General features: G+C 36.5%; 1 protein-coding gene across 8 annotated transcripts in view; it reads right to left on the reverse strand.

Annotated features, from left to right (window-relative positions):
* TLE1 (TLE family member 1, transcriptional corepressor) overlaps positions 1-18,138 on the reverse strand; it is a 117,167-nt gene that overhangs the window by 80,104 nt on the left and 18,925 nt on the right. For all 8 annotated transcript variants that reach the window (XM_056805940.1, XM_056805939.1, XM_056805938.1 and 5 more), the window contains one exon: positions 1,168-1,230. In XM_056805940.1, coding sequence (XP_056661918.1) covers positions 1,168-1,230 — 63 coding nt within the window. The remainder of the gene's footprint in view (positions 1-1,167; positions 1,231-18,138) is intronic.

Below are 18,138 nucleotides of genomic sequence, written 5' to 3' on the forward strand. Positions count from 1 at the left end.
TATTACCCTCAACAGTACCACTTAATAAAATCTAGAACTGTTTTAGAATGGGGGAGGGGGGAGAAGGGATATGAAAAGAGAGGAGAAAGACAAAAAAGCAATGACCAAATCATTTTTAACAAAAGGCTCCTTTTAAAAAAATATATTATTACAAAACTTTTGGAGCTAAGTAGAAACCAGTTAGTTCAAATCTACCATCTTACTTAGGGATGAGAAAAAGTCACATCCCCAGTGACTGAGAGACTCATAGAGTTAGTTAAAAACAGAGCCAAGGACTAAAATTCAGGTATCCTAAAATAATACTTTTTTTTAAACATTATCAAATTTAAAAAGCAAATATAAGATGCCCAATAAAAAGCTCATTTTAATTAAATCAATGAGTGTCATCTATCAAGACCTATGACTTAAAAGGAGGACACTCATCTAGATACTATTAAATTTAATCTAAAAAATACTGGGTCTTTGTCATCCAGTCCAACTCCATCCTGTCAAACTGAGGCCCAGGGTTAAAGTGACTTCCCAAGGTCAGAAAGGCAGTAAAACAGCAGGGTCAAGAATGGAACCAGACCATCTCAGTCCAAACCCTGGATTCCTTCTACAGCACATGTTGTTTCCAAGTATTAGACTTTCAAAGTGCCTTCATGCCCAGTATCTTTCACATGACAGTCAAGTCTATTTTGTAAACAGTGCAGTTATATAAAAGTGAGTTGCCATTATAATTTCAGATGCATTTATACTCTTTAACATTAAAGTTCAATCTGGAATTTAGTAAAATGTTTGTTCACTGCCTATATATATGGAAACAAAAGGCTTTTAAAGCTAACATTAAAGAACAAACTTTTTTTTCAATTAAAAAAAACAGGAGCACTTGTGTGATCAGTAGCTACTACTGCTGCTCAAAAAAAAAAAAAGAAGAAAAGCCTTATCTTGATAGTCATTTTGCAGTTTCCTTCTGAAAAGAATTAATTTGAAGTTGAGCTATTGTCGCCAGTTCTGCAGTTTGCCTTCAGATCTGTTCAACCGAGTAGCAGGGGGTTTGCACACTTCAGCTGTAACAGATGTTCTTCACACTTGTGCGTTGTGATAAAATTAACATCTTAAAACTAGCTAATTTGCAAACAGAGAAGCAACATAATTGCACTTTAACAGCTGAACAGTTTTACTTACTTCCTGAGACAGAAATGGGATGACTTGTGCACAAATTGTATTCAATCTCTTGGCGATTTCAGTCTGTAAATTAAAAAAAAAAAAAACACAATAGCATACAAACAATTAGACTCCTTGGTATCAGTTTTAAAAAATGACAACCACTTCCTAGGAAAGTTATGTATCCCCAAATGCTTTGTATTTCTATATCCTCTCTTAATTTGAGAATCTAAAAATGCCTCACAAAGTGGCATCATTAATCTTTATACCCTCCTAATGAGGTTAAGTGGGTAGCTGAATTTAATCCCACTTTACAGAAAGATAAACTGAGCTATTATGGTTTGCATAGCTTTAATGGTCATTTAATAATAGCAGACTTAAGAATGCTATACTCATGGCTTGCTAACTCTCACTATTTTGCACTAACAAATGGTTAATGTCTAAGGCAGGGCAAAGGGAGACTGGCTTATTTAACCAAGTGATTCTCAACCTTTTGAGAATTAACGACTATTGTCAGATTTCACAGTATATCATTATAAAATGTAGTATACCAACATGTTTTAAAATGAATTATAAACCACCTAAATGTTTCAGTTTGACAATTTTGATACCCCTTGAAGTAACTCAAGGCACCAGGGTGCACCCAAAAAAGTAGTGGAAGAGTCAAGTTCTTTTTATTTTTTAAAACTCTTAAGTAATATATCTAGCCAAAGGAAGTCAATCATTAATAAGCCGAGCATTTCTTCTCCACTGCCTACAGCGAACACAAATCCAGTACAAGATATGATTTAAGGTTCTCACCTGTGGAATAAGAGTACCTGACAAATGAACCAACCACCACACTCTCTCCTATCAGCTTTGTTCCTCAGTGACTTATCAAAATCGGGTGAACTTGAGATTGAAGTTCATCAAATAAGGCCATACACTTAAATACTTACTGGAATGGCTCTAATACCAATATGGTCAATCCAACTTAAAATATCCTCATTACTCTGGTTACAGCATGTTCCTCCAAAGCTGATATGGGAAACCAAAGCATTTTAAATCATTCTTGATGTTGGAGCTGCAAGTGACCTTGCACATTTCATCTAGTCTAACTCCATCAATTTACAGATGAAGAAACTAGGCCCAGAGAAGTAGCACGTTATCTAGTTCGTGGGGAAGGCCCAGCTTCTCTGGAATTTAGTCCAATGATCATTTGAATCATAGCAAGAGGGAGAGGATTACCTTTCTCTCCCAACAAACATTTTCTAACCACCTCCACTCCCCATAAAAAGAAAAAATAATAAGTGTCTATTATGTGCAAGGCACATAACAAAATGCTTTATAAGTATTATCAAAAGCAATAAGATAATTAAAATTAATTTTATACCTTTTTCAGTTGGTTCAGAACAGCTTGGGTTGTCCTGAACTGAAGGACTGAAAAACTTTTTGAATGCTACTCATCTCCATAGAGAATTTGAACTCTCAGTGCTGACTGGAGCATATACTTTTGCAAGATTTCATGTGTATAATCAACATCATAAAGGGGTAGAGATGGGGCAAAGAATAGGAATTGCTAAAAACTTTTTTAAAACAGTGGGAAATATTTAATAAAATAAAAATATGCTAAAACAAAAAAAATTGAGGTGAAAAAATATTGTTGCCACAAAGTCTTGACTCAGGGATTCTTAACCCTATGAAGGTCTGGTGAAACTTACGGACCACTTCTCAAAATAATGTTTTTATAAGCATCAAATAAAATACATAGGATTAAAAAGAAACTAACTGTATTGAAATAAAGATGTAATTTTTATTCCCATCTAAGTTTATAGGCTCCCCAAAATTTATTTGTGGTCTCAGAAGATCTATCGACCCCAAGTGAAGAATATGTTTTATCTGTTTGATGATTTAAAACTAAACCTGAGAATTACAATCAATTAATCAACAATTATGTGTTAAGTACCTATGCTATATAAGACATTTTGTTAAATGCCAACAATAAATTTCAAGCAATGAAACATTTCCTATTAGAAGCTTACATTCTAACAGAAGAGAGAAAATGCATATATAACTAGATGGAGCATAAATATAAGGAGAATAAATAGAACTATCTCCCAGGAAGTTAAATACAAGATATTTTGAGGTAGAGGATTCTAGTAGTTGGGTGACCAGGAAAGGTTTCATCTTAACCCCCATCTTAAAGGAGGAAGACAAGAAGGAAATGCATTCCAGACATATGAGATGGTCAAGTCACTGAGAGGAAGGCAGAGATGGGCGGAATGGCAAAGGAAGAATGGCTCTCATTTAAGACTGAAAAGAAAGAGGGCAGGTTGTATAGGGGTTTTTAAAGCTAAAAGGGGATGGTTATATTTTATCCTAGTGACCCAACAGGAAGCCACTGACTTTGGTTGAGTAGGGGAATCACATCCTCAGATCTGAGCATAAGGAAGGATGCTTCAGCCACAATGTCTATAAATTAACAACGGTGAGTCACTGGCACAATGCTTTAACCAACAAAGGTAACCAGTAACCGCACTGGTCCAAATTTATAAGCTGGCATATAACCCTAAACTACGCTTAAATGATTATTTATTTGAAAGAAAAACTTCGTGTGTGCTTACATGACATTATTTTTAAGTCACATTTTTGAAAGTATACAAACCAGCTCTAAGAGCCATAGAGACTGGGAGGCACAGAGTCAGAAGTCCCAAGTCAATGTCCTGCCCCTCCCCCATAGTGGCCTGTATAACTAAGGGCAAGTTATTTACTATCTCGGGCCCTAGGCAACTCCTGGTCTATACGTTAAAAGCAAATTATTGATCTCTCCCCACGCAGGGAGTCTCTACACTGGGAGCTCCTTAAACCATCGAAAACCCAAGTGGGGAGTGGGAAAGGGTTATCAGTGCCTACATTTTATTTAGACAGTCAGTAAAAACAAAGAGTGCAGCTGCACCAGCTCCAAGGCAGAGATGGATTGGCCCTTACCTCCTATGTGGCCACATATCCCTCAAAGAGGGTTTCTTTACAATCCAGGTTCTCCATTTCTTTGGAAATTGGACATAGGCCCAAGTACAGTGTTCCACAGGTAGTATGTTATCCATTAAAGCTTAATCACTGGAAATGTTCAGTGTACATTAATAAGCTGGGGTGGGGGGGGGGGAGTAAAAAGAACATCGGGTTTTTAGTTTTTGTATATTTTTAGGTGGTTAGCAAGGGAAGCAATGCTTAACATAGGCATGCCATCCCAGAGAAAGAAGACTGAAACAAGGGGACAGGGGAAATGCAGTTATGCTGCAGTAACCAGTATCAAGTGGGTCTGAACTAAAAAAGCCTTAAATGGGAAAAATGAACCAGTAAGAGTTTTGAAGAAGAGAACAGTACCTGACACTTTACAAGAAAGAGTATGGGAAAGAACACTGGATTAAGAAGCAAGAGTGCTGGGATCTAGTCCAAACTACTCCCATGATTAGTGACACCTTGGGTAATCATTTTGGCTCTCTAGAACTCAAGTTTCTTCAACTATAAAATTAAGATGTTAAATGACATGTCTTCTAAAGTCCTTTCCAGCTTTAAAAAGCCTAAGACTTTATTAATATATTAAATGTAAATTAAATAGAATAAAATAAATTAAATGTATAAGAGGATTTTAATATGGGAGCATACAAGGTTTTCTGTTCCTTAGGATTCAATGATCAATGATTTAGAGAAGGAAAGAATGTCAGGCCTCATAGTCCAATCCCCTCATTTTGGCCCAAAGTATGAATGTGACTTGCTCAAAATAAAAAAGAATGAAAAAATATGTATATGCACACAAGCCTGACAGCATTAAGTAACCCTTAAATTAGTAGGTAAAGCAAAAATTAAAGGATGATATTAATCAAGGAAGAGGCTGGACATAATAGAGTGGAAAGCAAAAACAAAATATATTTCAAGTTATGATGACAATGTAAGATGGAAAGAATACTGCCCTGGGAATTAGGAGTCCAGGGCTGTCAGCCCGGTTTGGGCATTTAAGCACCCTGGTGACCCGGTTCAATAATCGTATTACCATTATTCTCATCATTTACAAGAACCACTCACATTTATGATGCCATTTTAAGGTTTACAATCAATTTACCTTGCCTGAGTTATCTCATTATTCTCAAATGATAAATGGAGGGAATTGTGCCCAACACAGTCCCCTTTAGGTCTGATTCAATGACCACAAAGGTTCCTTCCAACTATATACTTAAAAGCAACGGAGCATGTTTGGCCAGAGAAGGTTACTTCTTCTAGGCCTTTAAGTTCCCTTCAGGCATAGCTATGGCTGCTAAAGCAGCCAAGAAACCCAGAAAAGAAGTGTTGCTTGAAGGGAAGGAAAGAAAAAGAAGTAATGACATGTATCATAACTAAGACTTATCAAAAGGTCAAAAGCTAGGCGTCTGCTACAGATGAGACATTAGGTTTCATTTGCTGGATAACAAATGAGTAATTCCAAGTTACCCCAACTTCAGTCCTAGAGAATTCTCCTAAGACTGCTGGCTCATTACAAATTAACAAGGAATTATCTATACCCTTATGATTCTAAATTAGATCAAGTTTTTTAAAAGGGGTGATCAGAATTCCTGACCTGGGTGAAATACCAGAAGAAAAACTGTGCTGCCTTTTGTCATTGTTCTGAAAAGCCCCCACCTCTTAAGAGTTTTTCAGTAGGAAATTATTTAGCTTAATATAAGAATTTCCCCCGAAGGCTTTAGTTTCTCCAAACTAGAAGTCTCAGGGAAAGAAATGTTTTCCCACGAGGGTCAGGCAAGTGTTTACTGCTTGCTACTGATATATTTATTTTATCTTTCTCACATGCCTACATTTTTTAATAACACGCTCAATCCTCAGTATCTATGAACTATTAAGAAACTAGTCCTCCAAGACCAACTGGGCCTCGACTATAGTTCTAAGTACATGAAGACCTCAGCACTATCTCATCTAAATCAAAAATAATTTAAAAAAGAAAGCAAAAATGGGCTCCTATGTAAGCAGAACTCCAATGTTACTAATTAGCCAAGTTTTGAATATCCATCCCAATATCACCCTCCTCCCAACTCTTCAGGTAGAAAGTCACGAATTGATTATAACAATGATAATGATAATAGCTAATGTTTATATGGTGCTTATTTTGGGCCTTACCTAGTTTTATTAAGCTAAGCACTTGATAATTATCTCATTTAAAATCCAAAACCCTAGGAAGAAAGTCCTATTATTATCCCCATTTTATAGATGTGGAAACTGAGGTAAAAGGAAGTTGAGTGACTTGCCCATGGTCACGCTAATAACACGTGTCTGTGGTGGAAACTGAACTCAGGTCTTCCTGACTCTAAGCTCAGCACTCTGTCCACTAGCTGCCTAAGACTACAATAAGATTATTTCTAATCAATACACAAATTGGCCAAGTCTGAGGACTACCTTTCTAAGGACTCTATCTCAACAGATTATAAAACATATTTATTTCCCTTTCCTCAGCGTAAGCATGGGCGCACAGTATGAGCTGGAAGTGTGAAGGAATATGGCGGGAATGGAATAACATTACATACATCATCAGATGCAGCGGCTCTATCTCTTAATTTTGCTGAAATGTTTATCTTTGTTGCAAAGGAGTGGCCAAAAAAGTAAAAAAAAAAGGAGAGTGAATATTCACAGGAAAATAGTGTCATATAATAACAAAAGGGGGAAAATAAAGCATTTTAAATATCCTCTTTCAATACTTAAGGTCAAGAAAAATTTCTCAATCCAATCTCAGATTTTGTCACCCATAAGGGAACATATTATTTCAAAGCTCAAACTGGTAATGCATGTGCCACTCAAGACCAAATTGTCCATTAGTCTTTCTAGGACTTTCTAGAATTTCCAAGAGCATAAAGTGACAAAAATGGCAGCTTCCTAGAAAGTTTTATTCAAAGACTTTCCAGTGAGGAGAAGAAGCTATGGTCTCTATTATGCTATGTAATTCTAACATGAGCACCTTTACCAACGGGTCATTTGTAATATCACTTTTTTCATTTTTTTAAAAATTTGTGGCAAGATCTTAAAATCTGGAGGGCAGCAAATTTCAACATCCATAAGAAATATTTGTTATCAAGTAGAAAGTTTAAATAAGGCAAAATTTATTTATTTATTTTAAACCCTTACTTACTATCTTAGTATCAATACTAAATATCAATTCTAAGGCAGAAGAGCAGTAAGGGAGAAGCAATTGGAGTTAAGGGACTTGCCCAGGGTCATACAACTAGGAAGTATCTGAGATCAAATTTGAACCCAGGTTCTTCCAACTCCAGGTCTGACACTATTCACTGTGCTACCTCGCTGTCCCTAAAATGTATTTTTTATCTTCAAAATATTCTGCAAAATGAATGGCCACTATCAAATTATATATAGAAAAACCCTAAGGGTGAGGCCTTAAAAAATTGCTCAATAACAAAAATGGATAATATAGAAATAGGTATTAAGTGACAACATTCGTACAACCCAGTGGAATTGCTTGTCAGCTCTTGGAGGGGGTTGGGAAGAGGACAGGGAAAGAAAATGAAAAAAGAAACAAATAAAAGAAAAAAGAACAAGCTTCATTATTAATAAATCAAGTGACACAGTAGGTAAACAAATAGTCAAAGGGGTTTTAACCTCTGTTTCTTTGCCAACACTTTCTCTTGGTGCATGCATGGGAGTCTTACTAGCTAAATGACACTTACTAAGTTAAGTGGCAGATACTAGCTAAGTGACACTGAGCAAATCATTTAATGCAGAGCCTTAGTTTCCTTATCTTGAAAATGGATAGGATCATCTAGTACCTACATCTCAGAGCTGCTATGAAAATAAAATGAGATAGACCTTTTTTTCATAGATCTTAAAGTACTACATAAATGGCAACTGTTATTAGTAGCAGTGTTGTTATTGTTGGACTTTATTATCTTAATTTTAAAAGGAAATACTGAATGAAGGAATGTATAAAATATGAAGAACCTTAAAAGAAAGCTGTTAAAATTAGGTTTTAAGGGAAAAAAACTGTAGATAATTATACAAGAAACAAAGGCAAGAGGAATTCTAGGTAATACACATAGCCATCCCTTCCAATCTTTAGCAAGCTATATTCTGAGTGTCCCATTGTACACTTGCTACCTTAGAAGAACAGCAAGATGAATAATGATGACTCCATCTTATTCTTTATATACCCTTCCATGACCCTGGTCTGTTCAATGTAAACAATTCTCATTTATAAAACTTAAATATCTCTACCCAACACTACCCTAATCCTAACTTTAAGCACAGCAACTACTATTGCAAAAAATAATTGTACCCTTTGACCCAATAATTCCATGATTGAATGAGTAATTTTTTAAAAAAGAAGCCTACATGTTCAAAGATTTTCAGAAAAACATCATATATACTTTAAAAGACCTGGTAACAACCTAGATGTCCAAAAAAGTAATGCTTAAAATTATGGTACACTGATGTAATGAAATTTACTTAAAACTGACAAACGTGAAAAGAACAGAAAAGTGAAAAATAGTTTTATGAAATAATGCAGAATTTGGGGGAGAATCAGAACCTAAAGAATGGGAAAATGAATTTTGAAAAAATGAATGTTACTGAATAAGGAATGACTAAAAATGTTACATGATACTTTAACACAGAAGTACTAAAGAAAATCAGTTTGTTTCATTGATGTTCAGTGTTAAAAGTTTTAATAAAATATTTAATTTTTTTAAAAAAGAAATTAAGATATTGGCATATTATCTCTCTCCCCTCCCACTCTTTTAGTTCAACTATGTGGTCTTAGAGACAAGTATCTATAAAATATCTCTGTATTTCCTGATCAATCTAAGTTCATCCATGTTTACACAAGCAACAAATATACAAAATGCTCAACTATGCAAAAAATAGTAAACTTCCTATAGTTTTCCTTCTTTTTCCTGAAAAAAAAACCAAAACTATTCCATTTAACTGCGGATATTTAGATAAGCATTGCTGCTGAGCTAGAGCCCCAATTCTCCTTGCCAATCTGATCCCTTGGGTCATAGAAGCTTATCAGATTGGTTAGGATATGGTAGGACAGGCCACAAGAACCTATTCTCTTGCCTTAAACAAGTCATCTCCTTGAAAATTCAATTCAAAATCTTTTAAGCATGTGTTAAATGATAAGCACTAAACTTACCAAAAATAAATCAGAAACATAATCCGTGCTTAGAGGGATGATCTAGCATAAGGCTAAATAATAATAAATAGCTCACAAACACATACCTCAAATCACACTTTTAAATGCCCTGAAAGACTTGCTATTTTTTTAAAATCCTAAGGTGAAAGGGGGCAGCTGGGTAACTCAGTGGTTTGAGAGCCAGGCCTAGAGATGGGAGGTCCTAGGTTCAAATCTGGCCTCAGACACTTCCCAGTTGTGTGACCCTGGGCAAGTCACTTGACCCCCATTGCCTAGCCCTTACCACTCTTTCTGCCTTGGAGCCAATACACAGCATTGACTCCAAGACGGAAGGTAAGGATTTAAAAAAAAAAATCCTAAGGTGAAGCCTTCTGATTTGAGGGAACAATTATGCCCTAAACTAGTTTGCATATGAAGTTTTGTTTTTGTTTTTTCCTTGCTAGGTTTGTTTAAGACAGAGTACAACTATAGACCAGATCCCATCACCCAGGAAAGAATTCCAACCAACAGTAGCCAGAATGCTCTCGTCAACTGTGAAAATCTCAACTGAGAGTCAAAAGACTTCAGTTTTCATCTTCCTCACCCCCTTCCTTAATACCTATCATGGAAGAAGCCTGCATGCCAAAACCAAAACCCTCCCTATAACTCTGCATGGCTTAACTAATCACAACCCAAGTCCCCTATTACACACGATCATGGGTTTGTTTTCTTTTGTTTTTAATGTTCCATCTCTTCCATTTTTGGCAAGTTCTCCTAGCATTCTCCTATCTGAGCCATCTCCAACTGGATGAAGGCTGCCTTCTAAATGCAGATCCTTCACACACAGCTTTATCTGGAAACAAGGAGGGGTTAAAAGCAAGGCCCCAATGCCCCACACTGCTGAGAGCCTGCTTAGGCAGAGACAGCAACACTAATTGCCCAGCTCACTGGCAAGGCAGATTGCAGAGGCCTGCTTCTCACGAGAAAGCTCTTGTAGTATCTGTATGGCAGCTCTTAGCAGAGCATCTCAAGTGCCCTTAATTGTTTATGTTCTTAATGCAGAGTCTCTTGAATACATTCATTTTTAATAGCAGGCTTGAGTGTGGGGCCTATCAAAGAATGACAAAGCAACTCTATTCATTGGTTCCTGCTCCTGCAATGATGGTCTTTTGATTTATTTGCAAATGACAAGCTTGGCAGGCCCCAAGACTCAAGAGCAGCTTCTTTTTATTTTCCTTGAAGCATCATTAAAATTAACATGAAGGAATTCAGCTGCATTTTGCAAGATGAAGTTGAGTCTGCAACATCGTGCAATTGTGTAATTCTTTTTTTTCTTTTTTTTCCCTTTTGCCTCAGTTCTTTCTAATTAATGACTTAAATGTTTTGACCCAACTGTTGCCAAGCAGAGTGTTTGTGCTTTAATTTGTCATTTCAGTAAAGTTGCATCCTTGACAAAGTGACAAAGGCAAAGCAGCTGTTTCAGTCCATAAATAGCAGATTTCCATTATTCAGACACCCTTGTTGCGCAGTTCAAGAAGTGCTTGTACACATATGATCTTATTGATTTAGTTCCATGTTGTAAAAAGATGGCTTGGTCGGCTTAAAAGAAAGATACAGATTATCTAATGCTGCAATTCAGTTATATAATGGGCTCTTTTCAATAAAAACTCTGTAGGGCAAATCATTAACTATGATGCCAAAATTCCACTATGAATGCAAGACGTATTGCCTGCTTTTTGATTGTGCTTACAAATATTTAAGGGGGCAGATGGAAATTAGCTGTCACATTATTTAAACTAAATATTATGAGCTACATTAAGTTGCCATAAGTGTTTCTACTAAATGCTACATAAAACCCATCATGTCTGACCTACTCCCTAACCCACATACTCACTATCTATAAATCAAAAACATAAATACACAGACTTACACAAAATCCTTTTTTGTGGTTAGCATAATGATAATGACTGATGATGATGACACCACTGGAAAATTTTTGAATGTTTGTGGAAGACGGAAATCTTGGTGCAATATAAATTATCTGAGAAAAGTTTCTTATAGGAAGAAAATTTTAAATAATAAATGAAGGAGGGATAAAAGGAAAAAAGTGATAGAAGGTGTCTTGATACTAGCAGGAGCCTGGCTACAAGAAAGAAAATAAATAAGATAAAGAGATGTCACAGGGACACCAAAAAGTATGGAGGAGGTAGAATAAGCTTGAAATAAGTTCAAGTCTGTGACGATGTAGAAGAAAGATATGAGTATGGTCAAAATCAACAGCTAGCAAAGTATATTACAAAATAGCATTTCAAACTCATCTAAGAACAGCAAAGTCAGAGATAACTGAAAATGTGAATGGCATAATCTTTGTGAAACTTAAAGGGCTTTTGAGATAGCTGTTAAATACTTATGGTCTGCACTACACCAAGGCTTCAAAATAACCACAAGGAAGGAGACTTTTAGTAAGAAACCAAATTTTTCTATAAAGTTATACTGGAGAATAAAAGCACCCCCAGATCAAAATCTGGCTTGCTTTTTGTCTTTGTAGGGCAGGATTAAGCTGCCAAAGTGCCAAGTCAGCATTTCTGCCCAGATCACCCAGCACATGACTTTCACAACAATGCAGAAAAATCACCAGATCAACATCTGATGGGGAGAGCTAAGACAAAGTTACCAAGAGTCATTTCTCCAACACAGGACAGCTTAGGAAGATGGACAGAAGTCTATGGACACTGGGGTGGGGCTAGCAGGGGTCATTTTGTCATGCAAGACTGGTAAGGAGGTGGAAACTGAACACCAAGGCAGGAAGTACCAGACAGAAAGAGATACCAGCGATCCCTGAATCAGCAAAGGGGTACTACTAACAGGTGCCAGCTGACACCTGTTTCTTAGCTCTGGGTCACAGTTACAGGGTGGAGAAGAGTGGTCACAAGCAAGAGAGGTTCAAGCTATATACAAAGAAGGAAGCAAATCTCAAGGTTTTAACTGTGTGGCTCTGAGCCCAAGAGCAAACTAGGGACATCGTTCTAACCTTTAGCCCTGAACATAAGCCTTGGGTGGAATAAACAGCCTAAAAGAACAAAACCCAAGGGAAACCAGCAGTTTAGTCCTAAATCTATAGAATCTTCCAGCAGGTAACAATGGCTGGGTCCAGCAGTAGTCTACTCAGATTCAATTAAATTAGACATATGAGAGGAAGTCAAATCTTTCCCTGGGTCATGCCACTTCATAAGCCCCCAAAATGTATGGCCTCTAAGACTGAACTGTGAAAACATTTGAAGGATTTTTTTAAAATGCAAAAGCCCAGGTCAGACATGCCTCAACCTCTTCCCCTCCCCTCTTCCCCCAACATAAATTTCAAAGAAACAGGCTATAAATATGCTGGAGGGAGGGGGGGAGAAACTGACCATAAAGAGTTACTACAGGGAAGCTCAAGAGAAATACATAAGAAGAAAATGACTTTAAATAATTTACAAGTAAAGCCTCAAAGAATAATGAAGACTGGACATAGGCTTAACAGGAATCCTAAGAGAATGTGAAAGAGATTTTTTAAAAGATCAAAAAATAAAAAACCAAGTAAGAGCAGAAGAGGAAAAAAGAAATGAGAGCCACACAAGAATGTTATGAAAAGAGAATTAATAACATTATTGAAGAAAATTACTTTTTAAAAATGGGGACTGGCTGAATGAAAGCAAATAACTCCATGAGACATCAAAAAATAATAAAACAAAGTCGAAAAGACAAAAATAAAAAGAAGAAATGCTTAATATCTCAAAGGGGGGAAAACAGTTCCTAGATAGAAAATAGATCAAGGAGAGATAACTTAAGGCTCATTGGACTCCTTAAAAGCCATGAATCAAAAGTAAGAGCCTAGATATCATGTTTCAAGAAATTATAAAGGAAAACTGCCTAAATACCTTAGAAACAGAAAGCAAAATAGAAACACAAGACCTCATTGGTCATCTCTTGAAAGAAATCCCAAATTGTAGCCCCTGAATCCAATGCAGCAACTCTCATGTTAAATTCTTAATAAACGTTTGCTGAATTAAATAATGAGGGAAGTCAATTCAAACACAGAAAAGAATGTGAGAATACGTGTTGCATATATGTGTATAACCCTAACAATAATAATGCCTTGGGAAAAACCCACTAGAAAGAGCCTATCCAAAAAAAAAATCATGGTTAAAAAGTCAACTGGTCCTATAAAATGACTACCAATCTCATGTTTACATAAGTTTGAAGTTCTAGTTAATTAAAAAAACTGCTAAGTAGAGACCCCTCAATTGGAGAATGACTGAAAAAAATGTAGTTTTTGTCATGGATATCATCTCAATACAATGTTTTTTAAATGCATAATACAAAATACAAAACGATCATCCTAATGTAAATATTAATAATATGGAAATAGTTCTTGATTAATGACACATGTAAAACCTAGAGGAACTGCTCGCTGGCTACCAGAGGGGGGTGGGAGGAGGGATGGGAAAGAACATGAATTATGTAACCATGGAAAAATATTCTAAATCAATTAATTAAATAAAATGTTTCAAATAAAAAAATAATACAAACTATATAGGTTACAAAGGAAACTAATTATACTGAGTGCAGTTATCAAAAGAGTTTTAAAACAAGTTCATGGGCTTGAGGCTAGGAACCCAGTATAATCAAATATTGTATAATAAGAAATGACAAATATGAAGAAGTCATATGAACATAAAAAGACATATCAACGATTAGAGTGAAGGAAGGAGAAACTGGAGAACATACAAAAGACTACAATAATGTAAATGAAAATAACACAAGGCACAAAATTGCATAGTTGAAACAATCAACTTTGGCCCCAGAGAAGAGATGAACAAACACGTCCTCCCTGAAATACTGATGGGAAGTTACTGGTACAGAATGTTGTACGTATAGTCAGACAAATTCAATACCCGCTGGTTTCTCTTTCCAACAAGGGAAGGGAATAGGGTGGCATATCCAGAAATGACTTCCCTTAATGGAGTCATTGAAGAAAATAACTCCCAGAAAAAAAAAGGCATCAATAAATCTTACTGAAAAGAAAAAAGGAAGCCCACTATCTAAATGACAGAAAAGAAATTAACTTAATTGCATAAATTAGTCAATAAATTTAACTTAAGTTTCATTTTGGGACACTTATAATTATAATTAGAGAACACTTCTTCCCAGTGATGGTAGCTTCTAATTTAAAATTATCTATTTTACTGTAATAGATTCCAGGAAGAAGCAGAGGGTAACTCTAAAGAAAGATGTAATCAAGAACAATTTCTAAGAGTAGGAACCATCCTTAAGTAAATCTCAATAGCTGCCAAAAAGTATCTGCTAACAGAAATTCACATGTTATTTTGTTAGGGGACAAGCCAATTTGCTTTTCTTCTAAGAAAAAAAAATATTGCTTGACCATCTATGATTAATTGCCTAAATACAAAAAGTGTAATGGGGGGGGGGGGGGGTTAGACATGTCAATTCACATTTCTCAAAGCAACAGAAACCAAATTTAACCCAAGATTGTGTTTCACTGGTCTGTACTTGTATGGCTCCCACAGGGGAGGCCTTGCTCAATAATGCTGAACTCCTCCTGGAAGAACAGAATGGACTTCCTGCCATTTATACGGTGAAACACAGTAATCCACCAGGGAATAAAGGTCAATGTTGCACTTTGGGTCATTACTGAATCATTTGAGATGATCTGTGGTGAGGATGAGAGGAAAATCGAAGGCTGTGAGAATGCTGCAAATGGCTTGACCTCAGACCAATTTTCATCTCCATCTGTCTAATAGACATGGGATAAAAAGCTTTCCTTCTGGGCCACCCCGACTGTTTTAAAATCCAACTTACAAGCCAGGAAAATCAGTTAAACGACACATTAATGAGGGAATATAAACCTTTTATACTCCATCTCATTTCTAAACCGATTCAGATTTCCAGCTGAAATTTAGTTTTCTGGTCCTTCAAGCAGTACTCTGGAGAAGTAAACTAACAGAAAAGATTTCAGGAAGATGGAAATGTTTCTGCAATGCAGAGGTGTATCCCCCTACCCCACCCCTACCCCCTGCCAAAAAATGGAGGAAAAAGAAATCTACTTTTACATGCAAATATAGACATGCTTATACCTCCATTCCCTACCAAAAGACAGTTACACAGTTTCCATTTCATCTGTTTACATATACACTGCTATCCAAAGGGGGGAAAAATAGCAGTCTTGAAAACTGAATATAACTCCTCAATAAATCTTTGTTTTTCAGATGTCCTATTAAAGCAGTTTAATCATTTTAGGCATTCCAATCCTTAGAGAACATTCTTAGAAACACATTATAATTAAGTCATGGTCTAACCTTAAAACACTTACACTTTAAGCAGAGCCTCTATTTGGGGGGATTTGACTGGAAAAGCTTTTCCCCCCTTTTTTTCAAAGGCAATGTTGTGCCTTTTAAAAGTTTAGGCCCCCGCAGTATATCAATGTCAAACAACATCGTGTCAAGCCAAGATTCAATTCAGGTAAGTGCCACTGCCAAATTTTCTTGTTCCCAGACGTGCTTTAAGATTATTTTATTGCTTAAAATTTAATTTGTTCCAACTCGTGTCTCCATGACAACGTTGGCTAACCCTGCAAATCATTTGGGTAATTGGATATCTTATCTTTCTATTGCTCTCAAATCGAATGATTCTGCTAGAATTGTAACAGCCAATCAAATTTACAGTCCTCCTGAGTAATAGAGTCAGAAAAGTAGCCACATTCATCTCCTCTTTACAGCCATATTAAGCAGTATGCGACAAACAGTAGAATCTGGCCTTCAAACTATATCCTAAATTATAAACCCTGTCAATACTAATGTTCTCACCAGTAGGAGGTTTGCTCAGAAACCCCCTTTTTTAATGCACCAGAAGACAGGTTTTGATTTAATCTGATAAGCAATTAGTACTCATTCCAAATAAACTTTGAACAATCTCGGCACTAGAGGGAAAACTGACAGACTAACATTACATGATAATCAGAAAAACAGCTTTTTAAAAAATTTGACCTTGTGATAAAATAATGAGCAAATGGATGGTTGCACATGATTAAAGTACTAAATACAATGAGATTGATTTGTGTGTGGCTCTCTGTTTGCAGTGAGTGGGTAAGCCATACTTACAAATTAATTAGGCAGGAAATGGGAGAGTGCAGATTCTACATCTGAATCAAAATCTTTGGATATTCCATTCATTCATTTTTAAGCACTCCTATACTACAGGACACCCAAATCAGTATAATCTCAATTGAGCAGTCCCCTTCCCCTGACCCCCTACACACAGCAGGCACTTAATAAGAGTTTAATGAATTGAATACAGAGGCAGAAAGTCAACCATCCCAGTCAACAGCTGAGTCCAGCTCGGGACTTCGGTCAGCTCCAGAATGCTGATGTTAGATAAATTCCGCGTAGATCATTCTCATCTTCTGTGTATCACTACAAGACTAACCCCTCTGGATCTGACCAAACATTGTAAAACAGCCAGCCCGCTTGTTAATGTAGACATTGCTAGTGAACCTAGACCCCCTGGCTGGACGGAGGAAGCTGTTCAAAGTTTTCTGGGCGGCTCCTTTGATCCCTTTGCTAGTTAGCTTCCTGTACTTTCCTAATATTTCCAGCAGGACTCGCCTTAGAAACTGCCACCTACTCAACTGCCTACCACTTTAATGGGAACATGAGTAGATCCAAATGCACGCACACACACATATGTGCATGCACATGTATGCAGAGTTCTACTACTATTCCCATCCCAAAGAAGTTAAAACACAGAAATTATTCTGTAGCATGTCATCCTTTACCAAATTCTACCAGCCTCAACTGCCACAAGTAATCTGAAGTCTCCTTCCCTCTAAGGTATTTTTATGTTTGTTTCATTATAATATTAGCAATATAACCAGGAGCTCTAAATGCAAAGCCTTTTCCATCTACCTGTATCATCTGACTGAACTTTTCAATAGTGGTAATCAAATCAGGTTTTCCTGTGACACTAACAGGATTTTTTTAAAGGATCCCAGCACTATCATCTGTGAAAATAAATTGGCTGCTCTTCCTTCTCCTAAAACTAAGAAATAACTACAAGTATCTAATTAAATTCAACTACCACTGAATACAGTTTATGGGGCATGCGGCCCAGGATGACTGACTACTATTGGTAGGAGATGAAATAATGGCAGGCACATTTCCTGCCTCTTCATTCCGCCAAAAGTTTTTCCTGCTAGTCCAACAGAGAAAGTTTCCAACTGAGACCTTTTAAAAAGAGTCACCATCTGGGCCCAAAGATAAAATACTGATACTCAGAAAGAAACTGACGCAAGATGAGAAATGTTAAGTTCTTCACTTGAAGAGAAAAATTAAAGTTAGAAGCAAACAGATACAGGAAAGAAGTTCAGCCAAATGGGAGCTATATAGAGAATGGGTAAATACCCCAAGAAACAAGGCAAAATTTGAAGGAGAGAAGCTGGTCAGCCCAGATCTCAGGATTAACAGTAGGTGGAAATTTCAGTGCTAAAAAAGTTACAAGAGAACCTTTAACATTCATGCACATATATGCTTGCTGCTCTTTGCATGGAAAGATAATAGAAATGGTGAACTGGGTTTGAGGATATTTCTGCAGGTGTGGCAATATCAAGCGCGATCAGGTTAATGGCAAAGGAGATAAATCGTCTGATGCGTCAAATGAAAGACTAGATGAAAATTCTGCCCTGAACCTGACTACAATAAGTTATAAAAGAATAGGGTGAAATAGGCATGGATTTAGAGTTAGGGTGAACCCTAAATTCGTGAAATTTTTTTTTAATGAAAGGAGGAAGAGGGTGC

The sequence above is a fragment of the Monodelphis domestica genome, chromosome 7 (assembly GCF_027887165.1).
Source record: "Monodelphis domestica isolate mMonDom1 chromosome 7, mMonDom1.pri, whole genome shotgun sequence".
Taxonomy (NCBI): domain Eukaryota; kingdom Metazoa; phylum Chordata; class Mammalia; order Didelphimorphia; family Didelphidae; genus Monodelphis; species Monodelphis domestica.